Source organism: Carcharodon carcharias, chromosome 14 (genome assembly GCF_017639515.1).
Source record: "Carcharodon carcharias isolate sCarCar2 chromosome 14, sCarCar2.pri, whole genome shotgun sequence".
In the NCBI taxonomy this organism is placed as follows: Eukaryota; Metazoa; Chordata; class Chondrichthyes; order Lamniformes; family Lamnidae; genus Carcharodon; species Carcharodon carcharias.
In genome coordinates, this window is record NC_054480.1 from 1501851 (window position 1) to 1525633 (window position 23783).

Here is a 23783-nt window from a genome sequence, read left to right on the forward strand (position 1 = left end):
CATAAGACAGTCCCGCTGTCCCTCGAACAAGCCTGGTGAACCTTCGTTGCACTCCCTCTGTGGCTATAATATCCTTTCTGAGATAAGGGGACCAAAACTGCACACACTACTCCAGGTGCGGTCTAACCAAGCTTCTGTACAATTGAAGCAAGACTTCACTACTCCTGTACATGAATCCTCTCGTGTTAAAGGCTAAAATCCATTAGCCTTCCTAATTCCCTGCTGCACCTGCATGTTAGCTTTCAGTGACTTATGGACATGGACACCCAGGTCCCTTTGTACATCGATACTTCCTAATCTCGTACCATTTAGGAAATACTCTGCACATCCATTCCTTCTACCAAAATGGATAACCTCCCGTTTTTCCACATTATATTCCAACTGCCCTGTTCTTGCCCACTCGCTTAGCCCGTCCAAATCCTCCTGTAGCCACTTTACATCTTCCTCACAACACACATTCCTGCCTAGCTTTGTATCATCCGCAAACTTGGAAATATTGCATTTGGTCCCCATGTCCGAATTATTGACACATATTGTGAACAGCTGGGGCCCAAGAACTGATCCTTGCGGTACCCCACGAGTCTCAGCCTGCCAAGATGGGAATGACCTGTTTATCCCTTCTCTGTTTTTTGTTTGTTAGCCACTCCTTAATCCATGCCTGTAAATTGCCTCCTATCCCATGTGCTATTATTTTGCTAATCAGCCTCCTGTGGAGGACTTTGAAAAATCTGAAAATCCAATAACTACGCCCATCAACTCTCCTTTATCAATTTTGTTAGTTAAAATCCTCAAAAAACTTCAACATGTTCAACAAATATGTTTTCCATTCGTAAATCCATCTCAGATCATGATTATCCAAGTATCCATTTATCACATCCTTTATAATAGATTCTAGCATTTTCCCTACTACTGATGTAAGGCTAACAGGTCTGTAGTTCCCTATTTTCTCTCTCCTTCTCTTCTTAAATAGTGGAGTGAAATTTGCTACCTTCCAATCTTCAGGAACCGTTCCAGAATCTATAGAATTTTGGAAAAAGACCACCAATGCATCCACTATCTGTATGGAAACCTCTTTCAACTCTCTGGGATGCAGAATATCAGGTCTTGGGGACTTAACAACTTTCAATCCCATTAAGTGATAGAGCTAAGTGACCCTACAACCAACGAATCAAATCTAAGCTCTGCAGTCCTGCCACATCCAGTCGTGAATGGTGGTGGACAATTAAGCAACTCACTGGAGGAGGAAGCTCCACAAATATCCCCATCCTCAATGATGGACGAGCCCGGCACATCAGTGCAAAAGATAAGGCTGAAGCATTTGCTGCAATCTTCAGCCAGAATTGCCGAGTGGATGATCCGTCTCTGCCTTCACCAGAGGTCTCCAGCATCACAGATGCCAGTCTTCAGCCAATTCGATTCACTCCACATGATATCAAGAAATGGCTGAAGGCATTGGATAGTGCAAAGGCTATTGTCCCTGACAATATCCCGGCAATAATATTGAAGCCTTGTACTCTAGAACTTGCATCACGCCTAACCAAGCTGGACCAGTACAGCTACAACACTGGCATCTGTCCAGCTATTGGAAAATTGCCCAGGTAATTGGAAAATTGTCCTGTACACACAAAGCAGGACAAATCCAACCCGTCCAATTACCATCAGTCTACTCTCCATCATTGCTAAGGTGATGGAAGGGGTCATCAACAGTGCTATCAAGCGGCACTTGCTTAGCAATAACCTGCTCACTGACACCCAGTTTGGGTTCCGCCAGGGCCACTCAGCTCCTGACCTCATTACAGCCTTGATTCAAACATGGACAAAAGAGCTGAACTCCCGAGGTGAGGTGAGAGTGACTGCCCTTGACATCAAGCTTGCATTTGACAGTGTGGCGCATCAAGGAGCCCTAGCAAATCTGGAGTTAATGGGAATCAGGGGAAAAACTCTCTGCTGGTTGGAGTCATAGCTAGCACAAAGGAAGATGGTTGTGGTTGTTGGAGGTCAGTCATGTCACCTTCAGGACACCACTGTAGGAGTTCCTCAGGATAGTGTCCTTGGCCCAACCATCTTCAGCTGCTTCATCAATGACCTTCCTTCCATCACAATGTCAGAAGTGGGGATGTTCACTGATAATTGCACAATGTTCACCATTCACGAATCCTCAGATACTGAAGCAGTCCATGTCCAAATGCAGAAAAACCTGGACAATATTCAGGCTTGGGCTGACAAGTGGCAAGTAACATTCACGCACACCAAGTGTCAGGCAATGACCGTCTCCAACAAGAGAGAATCTAACCATTGTTCCTTGATGTTCAATGGCATTACCATCACTGAATCCCACACTACCAACATCCTGGGGTTACCATTTACCAGAAACTGAACTGGACTGTGTCTCGTAACCCACCTCCTGATTCCCCAAATCCTGTCTGCCCTCCACAAGGCACAAGTCTGATGGAATACTTCCCACTTGCTGGATGAGTGCAGCTCCCACAACACTCAAGAAGCTTGACACCGTCCAGGACAAAGAAACCCTTTTGATTAGCCTCGTCCACAAGCATTCACTCCCTCTACAGTGGCAGCAGTGTGTTCCATCCAAAAGATGCACTGCACGAATTCACCTAGGCTCCTTCGACAGCACCTTCCAAACCCACGACCACTACCATCTAGAAGGACAAGGGCAGCAGACAGATGGGAACACACCACCTGGAAGTTCCCGTCCAAGTCCTTACCATCCTGATTTGGAAATATATCACTGTTCCTGGGTCAAACTCCTGGAGCTCCCTTCCTAACAGCACTGTGGGAGTACCTACACCACATGGACTGCAGCGGTTCAAGAAGGCAGCTCACCACCACCTTCTCAAGGGCAATTAGGGATGGGAAATAAACGCTGGCCCAGCCAGTGCAGCCCACATCCCATGAATTAATTTTTAAAAATTTCTCCAATAAAGCTTCTTAATTATATTAATTTCCTTCAACTCCTCATTCTCCCTAGTTCCTTGGATGTCTAAATCTGGGAGATTTCCTGTATCTTCCTCAGTGAAAACAGACACAAAGTAATCATTTAGTTTCTCTGCCATTTCTCTATTCCCCATTATAAATTCTCCTGACTCTGCCTGTGATGGACCCACGTTTGCCTTAGTCAAATGCTTCCTTTTTACATACCTAGAGAAACTTTTACAGTCCTTTTCTATGTGTTTTGCTAGATTGCATTCATATTCTGTTCTCCCTTTCTTTACCAGTTTCTTGCTCTTCCTTTGCTGTATTCTAATAACCTTCCAATCCTCAGGTTTACTACTAATTCTGGTAACTTTTATAAGCCTTTTCTTTTAATCTTATATAATCCTAAACTTCTTTTGTCAGTCAGGGTTAATTGACTTTTTTTGGGTTTTTGCACCTTGAAGAAATGCGTAGGCATTGTAAGCTATGTAATAGTTCTTTGAAGACTGTCCATTGCCTGTGTACAGTCATACCTTTTAGTGCATTTTCCCAATCCACCTCAGCCAATTTGTCCCTCGTGCCTTCATAATTTCCTTTATTCAACTTTAACACCCTTACTTCAGAGTGAACTACCTCACTTTCAAACAAAGTGAAATTCTATCATATTGTGGTCACTCATCCCGAAAAGTTCTTTTACAACATAATTATTAATTAGCCTTTTTTCATTGTATAATACTAGGTCTAAAATAGCCGGTCCTCTAAACGGCTCCTCAGCATATCGTTGTAGAAAGCCATCCCTAACGCACTCCACAAACTCATCTTCCACAGCATTAGTGCTCAGTTGGTTTACCCAGTCTATATGCAGATTGAAGTCACTCATGATGACTGTACTGCCCATGCTACATGCTTCTCACATCTCCTGGTTAATACCATACTCCACATTACCATTACTATTTGGTGGCTGACAAACAACTCTAACCAATGTCTGTTGCCCTTTGCTGTTTCTTAGCTCCACTCGAACAGATTCCACATATTGTTCTTCCAATCTGAGATCATCCCTTACTAATGCACTGATCCCATCCCTTATTATCGGCGCAACTCCACCTCCTTTCCCGTCTTGTCTGTCCTTGCTAAGCGTCGAATATCCTTGAATATTCCATTCCCAGTCTTGGTCACCATGCAGCCATGTTTCTGTAATGGCAATTATAACATATCCGTTTACCACTGTTTGTGACTTTAGATCATTTAGCTTATTGCGAATGCTATGCACATTCCGACAGAGTGCCCTTAACTTTGCCTTTTTGACATCATTCTGCATTGAAGCATACTCAGTGTTCTGCTTTGTTTCTCTTGCCTTCTAGTGTCACTACTACTTCCTGTTACCAACTTTACTTTCTTCCAATTTGGGCCACCCCTCAGGTTCCCACCCCTGACAAGCTAGTTTAAACCCACCCCAACAGCACTAACAAATCTCCCTGCGAGCATCTCAGTCCCAGTCCTGTTAAGATGTAACCCGTCCAATTTGTATAGGTCCCACCTGCCCTAGAACCAGTCCCAATGCCTCAGAAATCTGATGCCCTCCCTCCTACACCAGTTCCCCAGCCATTTATTTAAAATCGATCAATCCTCCTATTCCTATGCTCGCTAGAATGTGGCACTGGGAGTAATCCTGAGATTAATGCTGTCGAGGTCCTGCTTTTTAATTTCCTTCCTAACTCCCTGAAATCTGCTTTCAGGACCTCATCCCTCTTCCCACCAATGTCGTTGGTACCAATGTGGACCATGACTTCTGGCTCATCCACCTCTCCCCCCACCGAAGGATGTTGTGCAGCTGCTCCTGAGTCGTGCTGTATAACCACACGTTCACCTCAGGGGATGATGTGCAGGGCTTCAGTGAGGCAAATGGTGATTTTACAAACACAAACCCTCCTGGAAACTATCTCACAAATGTGAATTTCTGGCTTTTTGAGAGGTCAAAATAATGAACTTTACTTTTGAGCTAATAATTGATCAGATGTCCCAGCTCATTTTGAATGATTTATGTTGTTGACTGGAGGGGCTGAGATCTCTTCCCCAGCCAGAGGCCATTCCCAACTTTCCCATGAGGGATTTCAGCAAATTAGTATCCACCGCCCAATCCGGCAATATGTTCCAAAGATCTATTTTTCTGAGAGAAGAGTTACCTTTTGACTTCTAATCTACTTCTTTGCAAAACTTGAAATTGTAAGTCCAAGTAACTGTAACTAATTAACTAAGTAATTGTAAGTAAGTAACTAAATGCTTGAAATTATTCTTGTGGTCCTCCTATGTACTCTTTCCAACACCTCAATATTACCTGCCAAGTGAGGAGATCTAAACTGGGCACAGTATTCTAACTGAGGCTTAAACAAGGTTCTACACAGGGTCAAATTAGTATGCTTTTATTGTGAATTGTCCTGTAAAAACACCCTATTTAATCAGTTATTGCTTCACAACATTTGCCATGAACCTTTAGAGAGGTGGGCAATAGAATGCCTAGCTTTCTTTCTTCACGGACTATAGTTCTTTCCCAGGAAGCTGTATGTATGCTCAGCATTTGCATTGCCCATGCACATAACACTACACTTCTCTAAATTAAATATCATTTGCTAGATCCTCCAGTGCACCTGGATCTGCTTGTAATAGTATGGCTTCATTTAAAGTCCTGGAGCTCGAACATATCCTAGTATCATCTCCAAACTTACAGCTCATTTGCCCATGGTTTATATCTACATCATTAATGAAAATAGTAAACAGCGTCCTAAAATTGTAAGCAGCAGTCCTAACACTAATCTCCCTGGGATTCTATTGGTAATCGATTTCCAAGCAGATGCAAATCCACCTACAGCAACCTTCTCCCTGCAGGCTTTCACTCACTCAGTTATCAACCTAGGGCAGTAGATTGCCTCTAATATCTGAAGATTCAGTCTTGTAGCGAAACCTCTTATGCAGTACCTTATCAAAAACTGGAGAGTCTAGATTTCCCTCATCCAATTCCTTAGCGACTTCAACAAATACAATCAGATTGGTTAGACTGGATCTCCTTTTTCTGAAGCCATGTTGAGTGTTCCTGATGTGCCCTTTTCGATTTTAGTCATGAAGTATTGAACCCCAAGTAATTGCCTCAAGCAGATGGCCTGTAGTTACCATATACAAGTAAACTTTGCAGCTATATTAGCCTTGGCTCATTCTAAGGGAACAGTCCCCAAACTCCATTGAGCGTTTTAAAGATACTGCACGGAGCTGGCACAGCACCTGTGCCATTTCCTTGAGACCCTATATGTAAAATACATATCTGCATGCCTTAGTCTAATTATTTGCTACCCTCTCTCTGTGCTTTGCCTGAAGTTCTCACTTGGCCTTGATGGCATGGGAGTTCAGTTAATATACATGGTGGACTCAGAGACGTCTACAGCACAGAATACAGTTGGTATTCTGGTATCAGGCTCATTGCTATCAAGATGTGGTAATCTTTCAAAATTCTATAGATTCTGGAAAGGTTCCTGCAGACTAGAAAGTAGCAAATGTCACCCCAGTATTTCCAAAGGGAGGGAGAATGGAGAACTACAGACCTGTTAGGTTGACATCAGTAGTAGGGAAAATATTAGAATCCATTATAAAGGATGCGATAACTAGACATTTAGAAAATAATGGTAAAATTGTGCAGAGTCAACATGAATTTATGAAAGGGAAATAATGTTTGACAAACCTGTTGGAAGTTTTTATGAGGATGTTACTTGTAGCATAGATAAAAGAGAACCAGTGGATGTAGTGTATTTGGATTTTCAGAAGGCCATTGATAAGGTCCTACACAGGAGGGTTAGTAAACATAATTAAAGCACCTGAGATTGGGGGTAATATATTTGTATGGATTGAGAATTGGTTAACAGAAAGCAGAGTAGGGATGAATGGGTCATTCTCAGAATGACAGGCTGTTACTGTTGGGGTAGAGCAAGGATCAGTGCTAGGGCCACAGCTGTTCACAATCTATTTAAATGACTTGGATGTGGGGACCAATTGTGATACTTCCAAATTTTCTGATGACACCAAATTGGTGGGAATATCAGCTGTGAGGAGGATGGAAGGAGGCTTCAAGCAGACTTGGACAGGCTCAGTGAATGGGCAAGAACATGGCAGGTGGAATATAATGAGCTTAAGTGTGAAGTTATCCACTTGGTGGAAAAAAACAGAAATGCAGAATATTTCTTAAATGGTGAGAGGTTGGGAAATGTTGGTGTCTGAAGGGATCTGGATATCCTTGTTCATGAGTCACTAAAACCCAGCATGCAGCTGCAGCAAGCAATAGGGAAGATAAATCGAATGCTGGCCTCCATTGCAAAGGGATTGAAGTACAGAAGGATATAATTGCCATAGAGGGAGTGCCATAGAGGTTCATCAAACTAACCCCTGGGAGGGCGAGATTGCCTTATGACAAGAGATTGAGGAAACTGGGTATGTATTCTACATGTAAACATACATACGAATTAGGAACAGGGAGTAGGCCATTTGACCCCTCGAGCCTGCTCCGCCATTCAATAAGATCATGACTAATCTAATTTTAACCTCAGCTCCACATTCTTGCCTACCCCTGGTAACCTTTCACCCCCTTGCTTACCAAGCATCTATCTAGCTCTGCCATAAAAATATTCAAAGACTCTGCTTCCACCGCCTTTTGAGGAAGAGAGTTCCAAAAGTTCGCGACCCACGGAGAAAAAATTTATCCTCCTCCCTGCCTTAAATGAGCGACCCCTTTTTTTTAAAAAACAGTAACCCCTAGTTCTAGATTCTCCCACAAGAGGAAACATCCTCTCCACATCCACCCTATCAAGACCCCTCAGGATCTTAAAGGCATCAATCAAGTCGCCTCTTACTCTTCTAGACTCCAGCAGATACAAGCTTAGCTTGCCCAACCATCCTCATAAGACAACCGTCCTATTCCAGGTGTAAGTCTAGTAAACCTCTGAACTGCTTCCAATGTGTTTAAATCCTTTCTTAAATAAGGAGACCAATACAGTGCACCAGGTGTGATCTCACCAGTGCCCTGTATAACTGAAGCATAACCTCCCCAATTTTATATTCAATTCCCCGTGCAATAATCAATAACATTCTATTAGCTTTCCTGATTATTTGCTGTACCTGCACACTAGCCTTTTGTGATTCATGCACTAGGATGTCCAGATCCCTCTGAATCTTAGTTTCTCTAGAGTTTCGAAGAATGAGATGATCTCATTGAGACTTACAAAATTCTTACAGGGCCTGACAGGGTAAATGTGGATAGGATGTTTCCCCTGGTTGGTGAACCAGTGACATAATCTCAGGATAAGGAGCAGACCATTTAGGACTGAGATGAGGAAGAATTCTTTCACTCAGAGAGTGATGAATCTTTGGAATTCTCTACCACAGAGAGTTGTGGAAGCTCAATCATTGAGTATGTTCAAAACCAAAATCGATAGTTTTCTGGAGACTAATGACATCCAGGGATATGGGGATAGTGCAGGAAAGTGGCGTTGAGATAGATGATCAGCCATGATCTAGTTGAATAGCAGAGCCGGTTCAACAGGTTGAATGGCCTACTCCTGTTCCTATGTTCCCTCTTAAATGAAAAATAATTTATAAATGGGTGTGACCTATCTGCTAGGTTATTTTACTAACCTCTATGTATGCTGAATCCTTTACTCGCTTTAGGCTTCCCAGCAGTAGGAGCTAAACTGGTCTAACTTATCTTCCTGAAGTTTCCAGTCAACGTGGTTCTACTCAATTCAGCAACTTCATGAAATACCCTGAAAGCTATTGTCGCTGCTCAATAGATTCAAAGAAATTTCAGCTACAATCACAAGTAACTGCCAGTCGTGTACAAAACCAAGTCAGTCACACATCATGTTTTAATGTGCTTCACGTCTCCCTCAAACTTTGGAAGCCCGGACTCAACTTTGCAACGTTTGTATGGCATTGGCTGGGGGCAGCTGGAGAGTTAACATCATCTTACTGGCTGACTAAATATTGACCATCAGGAGTGACCATGCTGTCCTCGGTGGTGTGAGACTGAATGGAACTGTTGAGTTCTAACTGGGTAATTCGAAATAATGTTTGTAATCATGGACATGGCACCGATATTGTGCTTTATTCTCCCGGGCAGGTAAAATGGACCATGGAGGTGCTCTGTTATGGACTGACTCTGCCTCTGGATGGAGAAACGGTCAAACTGTGTGTGGATGTTTATACTGACTGGATCATGGCTTTGGTGGCTCGCCGTGACTCTATCCCTCAGCCCATTATCAAAGAACCAAATTTATATGTGCAAACTATTCTCAAACACCTACAGAATTTGTTTGTTCCCCGGTAAGTATAAAAGACTTTGTGCTTCAGTGAAAATATAAGATGGACAATAACGGAAGTGTTTTTATGTATCCAGCTGTATTTTCCTTTCCATAGACTTCAATGGAGAAGAAATCAGCATGGGGTGAACACTGCAGGCTGTCCTGCACCCATCTGTTTTTATACTCTTTCCAAGGCTGAGTTTCCCCCTTTTATTTTTAAAGAGGTACTCTCTGACGCATTGAGATTGCAGTTCCTTTAGCTTTTTCTTTGAGCTTAAGTCATATACTAGACTGGCGCCTATCACAGGAAATACAGACTCCACTTAAGCATTCAATAAAAGCAAACAGCAGAATCAGCAGGTTATGGAGAAAGATAGAGTGGGAAGGGAGTCAGGACTGAAATAAATATTCCATAATCTGAATCTTGAAGGCAGACCAGATGAAGGGGTGCTCTAGACTGACTAGACTTTTGTCAGCATACTATTGTGTACATCAGTAAGATCCCTATAAAGTCCTATTTTTGTCCCATTTTAATGTGGCAGCATTTCTTTGCTGCAACAAAATTAAACCGGTTAATCCAGTGGTATTACATCCATAAAAACAATTCGCAAGAGCTTCCTGGCCATCATGTTGAAGAGCTGAATTGCTTGAGGACTGAGTAACCTCTCTGCCCATTTCCCTGGTCAGGGAACACTGTGTTACAGGAAAAACAAGGATCAAACTTAATGTTGTGAAACAAAAAGGATCGAGATTGAATAACAAAATTAGCAATGGCTAAAGCCAAACTAAATTGAATTGAGATATTGCACTGGTTCATAACATTGTTAAGAAAAATTTATTCTTTTTTAACCTTGTCTTTTGTTTTCAGACTAGAGTATGCTCATAACCAGATCACACTGTGCCTGCGAGTTTTAGCAGCAGTCCAGAAGTTAGCACGTGAATCCGCCAACATGTCAAGGGAAACATGGGAAGTATTATTGCTTTTCCTACTGCAGATTAATGACACTCTTCTGGCAGCTCCGACAGTTCCAGGTTAGTATACAGGCTGCAACCCCAATAGCAACAGAAATTTATATTGCATCTTTAACATGGTAAAACTTTCCAAAGTATTTCAAAGGAGTGGAAATCAGGCACTTGTATACACTGTACCTCAAGGATATATTAGGGAAAGTGACCAAAAGCTTGGTCAAAGAGGACAGGCTTTACAGAATGTCTTAAAGGAGGAAAGTGAGTAGGAGAGACAGAGGCTTAGGGAGAGAATTTTGGAGTATGGAGCCCAGGCAGTTGTGTGCCACGGGCCAGCAGCGGGAGAGAAGTGAAAATAAGCAAGTGCAAGAGGCTAGAATTAGAGGAGCGCCACATTAGCGGAGGCTGGAGGAAATGACCAAGATGGGGAGGCGTGAGATCATAGAGAGCTTTGTAAACAGTGGTGAGAATTTTAATATCAGCGTTGCTCGCTGGGGAGCTAGTATAGATCATCAATCACAGTGGTAATGTGTGAAGGGAATTGGTGTGAATTGGGATACTGGGAGCAGAGTTTTTAATGAGCTCAAGTTTACGGAAGGTGAGAGGTCAAATAACAGGATATTTTAGTGGTCGGGTTTGGAGGTAACAAAGGCATTGAGGGTTTGAGCAGCAGATGGGCTGAGGCAGATGCAGTGTTTACACACATGTCTCTAGAAATCCAGATCCTGGATCCCAGCAGGCAATCTGTGAGGAGGACACCTTCTAACAGTGTTTCACAGTACCGTGTCCATAACAGAAACCCACCTGGCAATATTTGTCCCAGGAGTACAAGGATAGACATTGGAATTAGGGGAGCTTGATGATGGAGTGGATATGGAGTCACAGACTCAGCTCAAAGTCAAGTAGGGTGCCAAGATTGTGAGATAGAAACAGAAAATGCTAGAAACACTCAGCAAGTCTAGCAACATCTGTGGAGAGAGAGACTGTGACCTTTCATGGGCTCTGATGCATGGTCATGACCTGAAACGTTAACTCTGCACAGATGCAGCCTGACATGCTGATTATTTCCAGCGGTTGCTGTTTTTGTTTGATTTCCAGCATCCACAGTGTATTGCTTTTGCCAAGTTTGTGAGATCAATTAATAGTTTTCATCAGTTTAACATATGATTACGTTTTGAGTAATCTGAAGCACTCTTCTTCCAAGAGTAAATAATCCTAAAAGTTGAACCTACATAACTTCACACATATTCTTTTTAATTCAATTATCTACAAGTTTACATGAGAGCCTCTGCTGCCCCTGACTCCTGTGATACATAATAGTTGTCGTCTTGAGCCCACCTTCTGTAAGTGACTTCTTGTTCTCAGGTGATATGTTTTAGTAGGAAATTTATTCACTGTTCCAGGACATGGAGCTCAATCAAGAGGCAGTAAAGGCTGTCTATCTTTGTACTCCTGAGACAAATATTGCTAGATGGGCTTCTCTTGGGGACTACAGTACAGTGTGACACTGATAGAAGGTGCCCTCCTCTCAGCTTGACTTCTTGGATAAAAGACCTGGAATCGTAGAGACGTCAACAAATCCCAGTTTCAAACATTGTGACAGGAGTTTTCAGAAACCTACTGTAAAGCCAAAAATAGCATGGCTATTGTGTGTTAAGTCGACAAATTACCTTTCTTCATATTTTATTGAAAAGGATAAAAATGAGGGCTAGAAATTAAATTTGGAAATTTTTCACACAAAGGGTAGTGAAACCTGGGTCTGAATAGCTCCCAAAAAACTGTCGACGCTGGACATCAATTGAAATTTTCTAGACAAGGATTAATAGATTTTTGTTAGTGAGAGTATCGAGGTAAACGATTTGAAGTACAGATCAACAATGATTTGATAACAGTTGGGTGACCTATTCCTGTTCCCATTTTCATCTATTCCCGTTATCATCCATTTCAGCCTCTCTCGGGTGTTACCATAAAGTTCAGGTGGAGACAGCAACATTAATTTTGATGACTCCATCCTTCCCAGAAAAAATTTTGATGACTCCATCCTTCCCAGAAAAAATCCTGATTTTTCAGACTTGATCAGTCTGAACAGTGATCTATCTCGGCCAGTAACTATTGCATGTGAACATTTAAAATGGTTTCTTTCACTGATTTTGGAATGCCGTGAGAGACTGGTAATTAAGCCAGGTTTTGCAAGGACATACAATTTTAGCATGAGGAGCTAGATTTTAAGCACTGTGTAGTATTGATAATACAATGCTGATTGTGTGGTAACTGATCTGATTGAAAGGTTATTTGAAAACTGCTGTGTGCTGCATTTTCTTCCAGAAGAGAGAGACGTTTTTCCAACAGTTACTGTAATTGGGGTATGTTCTACCTTTGTCGTCATTAATCATTGACCAGTAACCTCCGAGCTCCAGAGCAGCATATCCTGAGGGGGGCAGTGGGGTGTACCCCAAAATTTCACTGGGGGAACCTCCACACCCCCCCCCCCCCCCCCCCGCCCCAAAACCCGGCCAAAAGAAGTTCCCGGGTAAGGATTGCATGGCAAACGCCTGGGAAGTTCACATTTCTTTTGGGCAATTGCCTTGCACTAGGAACCATCTGATAATGCAATTTAAATCGCAAACTTCGGATGGTTCCAACTTTAATACAGCAATAGTTATCCAGAAAAAGTTTGAAGAATTGAAAATGCTTCTAGGTATGTATGGCACTGACCACTTAACCAGCCCAACCCGACGCGCCCCTGCCCTCCCACCCAGGCCCAGCCCGACACCTTCCCCCCATCACGCGCAGCCAGATCCTACCCACGTAACTTATATGCTCCTCCCTGACTTGTCAAAGTGGCTGGACCATTAAACTTACCTGGTTTACGGCAGCTGGTGCCATTTATATGTTTTTGAAAATTCAAACGTGGTTTACTTACCTTTGGCTCTCCTGGAGTCAACTGTGGGTCTTGGGAACCCGCTGCACTACACAGATCTCGCCCGACCTGAGTCGAAATAAGATAAGAAACTAGGAGTGGAGTGGCAATCTGACTCGATTACCCCTGCACTGGAAGCTACAGGCCATAGATTCTTACAGCCCAGGAGGAGGCTATTCAACCCACGCTGTCTTTGAAAAAGCTACCCAGGTAGCCCCATCCCTTCCCTCCTTCCAAGTAACCTTGTAAATATTTCCTTTTTGAGTACACAAAAGCCACAGTACCATTTTCTTATTGGTTAAATTTGTATGCTAATTTGCTTCTCATTAGGAGGACTAGCAGAAAATCTTGCTGATAAGTTAATTGGTGTACTCTTTGAAGTTTGGTTCCTGGCTTGTACCCGATGTTTCCCTACACCACCATACTGGAAAACTGCTCGAGAAATGTTGGCCAACTGGAGGCATCACCCGGCTGTGGTAGAACAGTGGAGTAAAGTCATCTGTGCACTGACCTCCAGGTTAGTATCTAGGGACTTGATTTTGCAGTCTTTAGCATAACTAATTTGTCAAAAGCTGGGTGATTACAACTAACTTTTTAATAAGCTGTATTTGTTCTGTTCTTGTGCTTTCTAAAATTAGTGAACCAACTGCAAAACTAACTTTAGTGGCACTATGTAAATGCAACAAATAAAAGAAAGAACTTGCATTTCTATAGTGCATTTTCATGACCCTCAGAATGGCCCAAAGGGAAGTATTTTTGAAGTGTAGGCAATGTTATAATATTGCAAGCAGTGTGGCAAATTTGTACACCGCAAATCAGCAATGAGATAAGCCTGTTTCTTTATTTTTAGTGATGTTGGTTGAGGGATAAATGTTGGCCAAGACATCAAGGATTCCCTTTCTTCTTTGAATAATGCTGAGATGGAGCTTTAGTTAAATGTTATCCAAAAGATGAAAGATATTGCACCTCTCGCTCAGTACCGTACAGGGGTGTCTGCCTGAGTTTGGTGTTCAAGTCTATGGAGTGGGGCTTGAACCCATGATCTCTGACTCAGAGAGCCATGGCTGACAAAATATCCCAAGGATTTGAACCAAAGGCTCAACTGCCCTTTCAAGCAGTGACTTCCACACTCCCACCACCCTTTGGGTGAAAAAATTTCTCTCCAACTCTCCAATTAGCCTTCTACCTCTTACTTAAATCTATGGCCCCTGGTTATTGACCCCTCTACTAATGGAAAAAGTGCTTTCCTATCCACCCTATCTATGCCCCTCATAATCGTATCCATCTCTATCAGGTCCCCTCTCAACCTTTGCTGCTCCAAGGAAAACAACCCCAGCCTATCCAATCTTTCCTCATAGCTCAGACCCTGCAGCCCAGGCAGCATCCTGGTAAATCTCCTCTGCACCCTCTACAGTGCAATCACATCTATCATGTAATGTGGTGACCAGAACTGCACGCAGTACTCCAGTTGTGGCCTAATCAGCGTTTTATACAGTTCCAGCATAACCTCCCTGCCCTTGTATTCTATGCCTTGACTAATGGCAAGTATCCCATATGCTTTCTTAACCACCTTATCTACCTGCCCTGCTACCTTCAGGGATCTATGGATATGCACACCAAGGTTCCTCTGATCTTTAGTACTTTCCAGGGTCCTACCATACATAGTCTAATCCCTTGCCTTGTTAGCCCTCCCCAAGTGCATTGCCTCACACTTTTCCGGCGCACCTGACCAGTCCATTGATATCCTCCTGCAGTTTACAGCTATCCTCCTCACTATTTACTACCCTACCAATTTTCGTGTCATCTGTGAACTTCTTGATCATACCCCCTACATTTAAGTCCAAATCATTTATGTTCACCACAAACAGCAACGGTCCCAGCACCGAGCCCTGCGGAACCCCACTGGAAACAGACTTCCAGTCAGAGAAACATCCCTCTACCATCACCCTCTGCTTCCTGCCTCTCAGCCAATTTTGGATCCAACGTGCCACTTTGCCTTGGATTCCATGGGCTCTTACTTTCTTGACCAGTTTGCTATGAGGGACCTTATCAAAAGCCTTGCTAAAGTCCCTGTGGACCACATCAAATGCATTATGTTCATCAACACTCCTGGTTACCTCAAAAAATTCAATCAAATTTGTCAAACACGACCTTCCCTAAACAAATCCATGCTGACTATCCCTGATTAATCCGTGTCTCTCCAAGTGCAGATATGTTCTGTGCCTCAGAATTCTTTCTAGTAACTTCCCCACCACGGAGGTTAGACTGACTGGCCTGTAATTTACTGGTCTATCCCTTCCTACCTTTTTAATAATGGGAAAACATTAGCAGTCCACTGGCACCTCACCTGTGGCCAGAGAGGATTTGAAAATGACTGCCAGGGCCCCTGATATCTCTTCCCTTGCCTCCCTCAACAGCCTGGGATACATCTCATCCGGGTCTGTGGATTTATCCACTTTTAAGGCCATTAAATCCACTAGTACCTTCCCTCTATGTTAATTTCCTCTCATATTTCACAGACCTACACCCTGATGTCTATATCTGCGTCGTCCTTTTCCATTGTGAAGACCGACAGAAAGTATTCATTGAGGACTGTACCCACGTCTTCCAGATCCACACACACATTACCTCTATGGTCCCTAATTGGCCCTACTCTTTCCTTAGTTATTCTCTTGCTCTTTATATATTTTCCTTTATTCTACCCACAAATGCTTTCTCATGCACACTCTTAGCTTTCCTAATTTCCTTTTTAAGTTCCCCCCTGCGCTTTTTATACTCCTCTAGGGATTCTGCCGTGTTGAGCTCTCGGTATCTGTCATAAGCTTCTCTGTTTTTCTTAATCCTAACTTTTCTGTCCCATGACATCCAGGGTACTCCGGACTTGGTTCCCCCCGTTCGTCTTTACGGGAACATGTTTGCCCTGTACATTTGCTATTTCCTCCTTGAATGCCTCTCACTTGCTCTGACACAGTTTTATTTGCAAGTAGCTGTTCCCAGTCCACTTGGGCTAAATCGTATCTCATCTTAGTAAAATTAGCCTTTCCCCAGTTTAGAACTTTTATTCCCTCCCCAACCTAATCCTTTTCCATAACTATCCTAAATCTAACTGAGTTATGGTCACTATCTCCAAAATGCTCCCCTACTGATACGCCTTCCACCTGCCTGGGCTCAATTCTGAATATTATGTCCAGAACTGCCCCCTCCCTTGTTGGGCTTTCTACGTTCTGGCTAAAAAAGTTCTCCTGGAGGCAACTTAAGAATTTTGCTCCCTCTCTACCTTGCACACTAAAACCATCCCAGTTAATATTTGGCTAGTTAAAATCCCCGACTATTACTGCCTTATTATTCTTACACTTCTCTGAAATCTGATTACATATTTGATCCTCTTTCTCTTCTTGACTATTTGGGGGCCTATAGTACACACCCAACAGCGTGTTTACCCCTTTTGTGTTTTTTACTTCTACCCAAATGGCCTTATTTGATGATCCTTCCAAGGTATCATCTCTCCTTGCCGCTATAATTAATTCCTTGATCAATACTGTATCCCCCTCACTATCTTGTCTGAATACTCTGTAACCAGGAATGTTGAGCTGCCAATCCTGCCCTTTTAGATAAGTCTCGGTCATAGCTGTGATATCATACTCTCATGTGCCTATCTGTGTCCTCAGCTTATCTGTCTTATTCCTCAGGTTCCTTGCGTTAAAAGATATTCCATTTAGCCTTGCTAAACTCACTACTTGCTTATCTAGCCTATGTTTCCTCTGCTTCCAGACTCACTTACCAGTGTTTTAACTTCTAATTCCATCTCAGCTTCTCTCCCCTCTGAATTATCTTTCAGGATCCCACCCTCCTGCCAATTTAGTTTGAATCCACCCCAACAGCATTAGCATGTTGGTCCCGTTCCTGTTCAGATGTAACCCATCCAACTTGTACAGGTCCCACCTCCCCCAGAAATGGTTCCAATGCCCCAGGAATCAGTTTTATCTGCAAGTAACTGTCGCCAGTTCACTTGGGCCAAATCGTATCTCATCTTAGTAAAATTAAACTTTCCCCAGTTTAGAACTTAGAAAGCCCTCCCTCATGCATCATCTCTCCATGCATTCATCTGCTCTATCCTGTTCCTGTACTCACTACTGTGTGGCACCGGGAGTAATCCGGAGATTACTACCTTTGAAGATTACTACCTACTTTTCAATTTCCTACCTAACTCCCAAAAGTCTGCTTGCAGGACCTCATTTCCCTTTCTTCCTATGTCATTGGTCCCAACATGGACCATGACCTCTGGCTATTCACCCTCCCCCTTCAGAATGTCCTGCAACCATTCTGTAACACCCTTGACCCTGGCACCCAGGAGGCAACATACCATCCTGGAGTCACGTGTACGGCCGCAGAAGCACCTGTCTACTCCCTTCACTAATGAATCCCCTACCACTATTGCCCTGCCACACTTCTCCCTCCTGCCCTGAGCAGCTGGACCACCCACAGTGCCATGGCCTTGGCTCTGATTGGCCTCCACAGAGGAACCATCACTCTCACCGTTTTCCAAGGCAGAAAAATGGTTTGCGTGCGAGATGGACTCGGGGATTCCATAACTACCTGCCTGGTCCCCTTCTGTCTGGTGGTCACCCATTCCCTCTCTGTTTGCACTTCCTTAAGCTGCGAGGTAACCATGTCTTCATGACCCTCTCAGCCTCATGAACGCACCGTAGCGCCTCCAGCTGCTGCTGGAGCTCCATAACCCAGAGCTCGAGTTACTCCATTCGGAGGCATCTCCTACACACGTGGTCATCCAGACCACCAGGAGCGACTAGGATTTCCCACATAGCGCAGGATGTACATATCACAGGACTGAGCTCCCCAGAAATATCTTAACTAAGTAGAATATAGACCCTTGCTTTTATTTTATCCATACTCCTCCTTGAGTACAGACTAGATAGATTAGATCCTCTAGATGCTGCTGACTGCCTGTCCTGGGGCCCTCCTCTCATACTCTCCTCTAGGTGCTGCTTACTGCCTGTCCCAGGGCCCTCCTCTCATACTCTCTTCTAGGTGCTGCTTACTGCCTGTACCAGGGTGGTCCTCTCGCACTGTTCCACCCATATTTCATTTGAGCCCTTAAAAACACAGAGCAGGGAGACTTTCCATCAATACAAGTTGGATGCAAGCTTGGATCCTAAATTCTGAGAACATATGCCAGTCCACTGCACCGCCCAGTTCCCTGATTCAGGTTTTATTGTCCCTTGACTATTTGCTGCATTATAAATTGTTGTAAGCCAATCATTTGGTGAGTATATTTGTTTAATAAATTTAACTTTCCAATGGAGAAAGATGATCCCAGGTATACAGAGACGGGGCAGTTGAGAATGAAGTTAGTTCTTTGTGTGTAGAACAAGGGCTACTCTTTTTTTAATTGTATTTAAATGTTATTTCCCTTTCCAATAGGTTATTGCGGTTTACCTATGGTCCCTCATTCCCTCCATTCAAAGTTCCAGATGAAGATGCAATCCTGATTCCAGCAGAAATGGACAATGACTGTATTTCACAGACTTGGTTTCGTATTTTGCACATGCTTAGGTGAGAATGCATAAGCTCTTTGTGTATATTTAACAGCTGTAAAGATACATGGCCTGCCTTTCAGGCTGCTCATACAACATGATAATAGCTTGTGCAAAGTTACTGGCCTTCCTGATCAGATTAAATGTTTACATCTGGTGAAACATTAACTCTAAATGACTTTGCAATTTGAAAAAAGCATATTGTCGTTGAATTTTATAATAGTGAAGGGGAACGCTGTCTGTGTTGGCTCTTGGAAAAATCAAAAAACAAACACATTGCTCTTTCCCTACAGCCCTATACCCTTTCTCCGCTTCAAATGTTTATCCACTTTTTCCTCCATAGATCTCTGCCTCATCGGTTCGCTGTGGCAAAGCGCAACCTGCATGTGAAATTGATCCCTCAATCCCTCATCACTGACTTCTCAACTGGAGGAAATAATCTTTCCTCATTTACTCTGTCAAATCACAATCAGAGATCATTGTAAACTGTAGCTGTTATAGAAAATTGGGAAAATAGTTTTGATCCTTGTGAATTGTGTTGTTATTCGGAATAAGTTAAATTAACTCGCACCCACTTTGCACTGATGAAACTTTATTTTTTTTTAAATCCTTTATTCCATTTTAGCAACCCAGTGGATCTGAGTAACCCAGCCATAATAAGCACCACACCAAAATTCCAGGAGCAGCTTTTGAGTGTCAGTGGGATGGCACAGGAAATGATGCAACATCCGTGCCTTAAACAACTGCCTCAAATCTTCTTCCGAGCCATGCGTGGTATCAGCTGCCTGGTGGATGCCTTTCTAGGTAATTTTAGCTTTTTTAATGTTCTGCTTTAATGCTCATTTTAATATTCTGTTTTCATTTATATATCTAAGCATCACACCTCAGTTAAAATGTTGAGCAGGCATTCTTTCCCTGCATTTGACCAATGCCACCATGAACTGTGTGCAGCTTGTGTTGAGCAGGAGCATGATGTGCCCTTTAACTTCAAGTCTGGCACAGTAGGACAATGTCTGACCTTTTCTTGTTGTTCTCTAATTGTCAATCCGCATGCAGGTATACTTGGACCTTTTTTTTAAGGCATAAATGAAAACAAAATAATAAAATTGTATTTAGTATTGACCTTCTAAGTCACAGAGGCACTGAGCTGTAATTCCTTGTTTTGTATTGGTTCAAATATCTTATAAATTGAGACCTCTTTTGTTCTTCCTCTCCTTTTTCCTGAATATCTCTGGTGGTAGAGAGCTAACGGATATGCTGTGCACTACATAATTTAATATTGGCCTGATTTCTGCTGTTCAGCTTTCGTCAAACGAAGCAGTTGTATTTTGTGTAGATGAGGTACCTTTTCTAATAACATGCATCCAGCAACGTAATCCCAGATGAATTTTTTATTGCGTAATAGGCCGCAAAGTGTCTCATCATTTCTATTCCCTATGTAAACAGCAATACAATTTCCCTTTGCTTTCAAAACCAGGATGGCACCTCCTTTACTAGGCAGCTCTGCCGACTCAATCTGCATAGCCCACCCCAGAAAGCACTGACAGGGGACCGCGATTTTATGGAGAGCCAAGTATCACTTCAAGGCAGCCTAAACCTAGAAAATCATGGCATGGACGTGAAATCCTGCAGTTCCCAACCTGTAGGATGGTTTCCGAGAACTGGATGGCTCCACAGCATCATCCAGTCTGATTTGAAGTTGTGTGCTTTCGCGGCCAACTCCTTGTAACTGATGTCCCTGGGGTGATGCAGCAGGGATGGATCCTGTATTCTAGGGCCTTCAGGTCAGTGATAACTTTGGCTGTTGAAAACAATCATGAAATTCCTGGTAAAGCCATTATTTTCCTCTACTAAGAAATGGTCGAAAGATTGGAAAGATCACATTGCCTAGCTAAGGAGGCGAAATGGATCTAAGGGCCAAAAACAAAAGCAAGTGCAAATGAAATAATCATGAGGGCTGACGGCTAAAGACGTGTCAGCTGAGGATAAATTGAGGGGATTGGAAGGGGCAACATGGCAATAGGTGGATTTGAGACGACAAATAAACCATGATAAATGTCTCCTTAAAGATTATATGGGTGGAAAATTTAATAATTCTTTCATAATCTTATGTTCTTTGTATTATGGTCTGTTCTAGATTACACATTATTATGGTGAGTGTACAAATTATCCTTTCAAATGCCCTGTTATGAATAATCTTGCACTGCTACCATTTTTTGAGTAGCTTGTTGTATTGTCTCTGTGCCAGTTGAAAACTGGTGCCTGCCTTATATCCATTCCATGTTTTGCCTTGCACAGTGCAGGTGCAACGCCTGAGTGCACTAGCACCAAACACAATTCTAGTTTTACCCATTTAGTCTTGAGCAAAAATCCTGAAGTTTGTAATCCTACCCGATAGTGGTGCATTTTTAATCATATACAGTATTGGGTTTGTAATCATACCTGGCGATTGAGGAGGCATATCAGGATGCATCATGTAATTACCCAGGTTTGGCCAAGTTGTGGGCACAAGTTTTTAAGTGTTTACAGTCTTTTTTAAAAGCTAGAATGAATATGACCTTTTGGCCAGATGCAGAAACTAATGACTAGCCCATGGGGCAGTCCATGATCAAGCTAAAGGAATGTGACCTTTGGATCAGAATAAATAAGTTGATAAATGGTCTGAGTTGTACGGTAATAAACTGCTTAACCTCCGAGTCAAGCTGAGATAGGCAGGTAAATTAGCACGACAGCAAAATATCAAGATAGATACGCAAGGTTTATGTCTTGAAGTGAACTGTAAACATTGTTTGTGCATTCAATGATTGTTTTACAAAATTCCTCTAGAACAGTGGAAATGAGGAGCAGGTCATTCCGTATTTATGTTGTAAACTCATTTGTAATTAAGGATGTAACAATTAGACATACAAGGTAAGATCATTGAGTTAATGATGAGTCACCCAAAAGACTATATATATATGCCCTTTAGCGCTTTCTGAAAGAGCTTTTCCCTTGTGTGCACACTTGTACTAAATAAAGAACTACTGTTCAATCTACTTACAGTCAACTCTGTGTTGAGTATCTTTTAGGTACTCCACAACACAATAATGGGTTTGTAATCATGTCAAGTAAACGTGGGTTTATAATTATTTATGGTAATGGTTGTTAATTTTTTTTTTAGTCTGCTTTTTCTTGGCCCCTGCCCTCTTATTGCTGCCAAAGAAGCTCAGAATTATTTGGCTGGCATTTGCATTCAGTTAAACTAGTTTCATGTTTGTCAATAATTATGTAAGGTGAACGTCCAGCAGTTCCTGAGCTGATGAACTTTTAGACTGCTTGGTAAGTAGCTGCAAAAAGATGCTGTGAACAATTTCCAGCCAGGTTTTTAAGTTTTAGAAAGTTTATTTTTGAATTTCATACTGAAAACAATTTTTGTATTTTTAAACAGTGCCATGCTTCTTCTTGTTTCATAGGCATTGCAAGGACCAATATCATTCGGGAAAGGTTACCCCCTTATGGTATAAAGCCTTGAGCATTTGGCCCATTCCATCATTGATCAAATAACATGGAGCTGGTATAAGGGTTACCAATGCACTCCTCGTTTCCTGCCAATCTGATTTATAATAACAGCAGGATTTTTAAAGCTGCAGTATTCTGTTTAATACGACCATGCAGATGCAAGCAACACACTCCCATTTTTGCACACTTCGTATTTTCTTGCCTGACCCTGTAATTGACAATTTTGAAACTCACCGAAGGGCTTAAAAATGGAAAGAGGGGATGGTGCACAGTATGTAGAATAGTACAAATTGCAGTTATCTTAATTGTTTAAATGCACCACCTTTTAGTTTTTGTTTAATTCTGTTATCATTAAGATACCAAACTTTGCCTGGTCTGCAAATATTTAGCATTTGCTTCAATGGTATCTCTTGCCATTTGGTGTATTTCGTCTTTTGGAGAATTCCATGCTCCTCCCTAGCATCATTTTCAGCTTGTCAAACAAAATATCACCAAAAGGAGAATAAATCTCTAAAATGCACCCAGGTTTCTGTCCATTTCTCTAGTCAATGCTCAAAATTGCAAAGGTGTTAAGCTTGAATTCCCATGGGTGGTTAAATTTAAAGATATTCAAAATCGTTTAGTTTTGCGGGGGGGGTGGAATTGCAGATCACATTGAATAAAACAAGAATTTGCTTATTGAAAATCATGGGTTTGATGTCCAACTCACATCTTGTCTTAATACAAGCATGTGCATTACCTGACACATTAAGTCAGATTTGTTAGTCTGGTCAAAAACCCTTTATACTTGTGTGTGGTAGTGAAATGTAGAGCAAATTGTATCTTTTTTATTCTAATGTAAAACATTTTCTAATTTGGCTGCATATTCAAATTTTGTTCCACCTACATTGAATACCAGTAAAGATCACACTTCCAAGTTACAAGTCATAAAAATTTGTAAGTCAGGTAGGAGGCTCATGCAGAACATGAACAGCTGCACAGATCCATTGGGATAAATGGCTTGTTTCAGTGCTGTAAAATTCTGTATACTGTTAAGACTTGCACAGCAGATTTTACAGTTACAAGGGCCCTGTCTGGCTTGAGAGCCAATAGCAAGCATCAACCTGAGCAATCCATTCAGTTAACATTCCTATCTCCAACTTTCCAACTGATTTTCACTTTTCTCTATGGTGGGATGTGGAATAGGAGGTTTCTTTAATTGCTTTGCAAGCCGATTTATAAGAATACTGCATCTTTAAGTTGTTTCCACAAAAGTTGGCAATGCAGGAGAACGCTGATTCTTCTCTCTTTCTCCTGATTTTCAATTTCTTTTTGTGGATAAATGAATATTAATTGTTGTACACTGGTGCTGATTCTCATTTCGCAGTTCAATGGTATTGCTGACTAAGAACTGTGTGGAAGCTGTTGCCACATGTAGTGTAATTTGAAAGCTACTTCTGAAATCTTTGCCCCATTAACAGTTGAAGTTGGTATTAGTGAAGTGACAATACTTTCAATATGATAATATTGTATTACATTTTGAAATGAGTTTTTCTCTCTCCAGTTTCCTCTCTGCCCGTCCTTTTCTAAAGGCAT

At 42.2% G+C, this 23783-nt stretch overlaps 1 protein-coding gene across 10 annotated transcripts in view; it reads left to right on the forward strand.

Annotated features, from left to right (window-relative positions):
• The window catches only part of ralgapb (Ral GTPase activating protein non-catalytic subunit beta), a 146293-nt gene that overhangs the window by 23813 nt on the left and 98697 nt on the right, over window positions 1-23783 (forward strand). For all 10 annotated transcript variants that reach the window (XM_041204562.1, XM_041204570.1, XM_041204564.1 and 7 more), the window contains exons 3-7: window positions 9089-9291; window positions 10138-10301; window positions 13486-13672; window positions 18598-18729; window positions 19336-19514. In XM_041204562.1, coding sequence (XP_041060496.1) covers window positions 9089-9291; window positions 10138-10301; window positions 13486-13672; window positions 18598-18729; window positions 19336-19514 — 865 coding nt within the window. The remainder of the gene's footprint in view (window positions 1-9088; window positions 9292-10137; window positions 10302-13485; window positions 13673-18597; window positions 18730-19335; window positions 19515-23783) is intronic.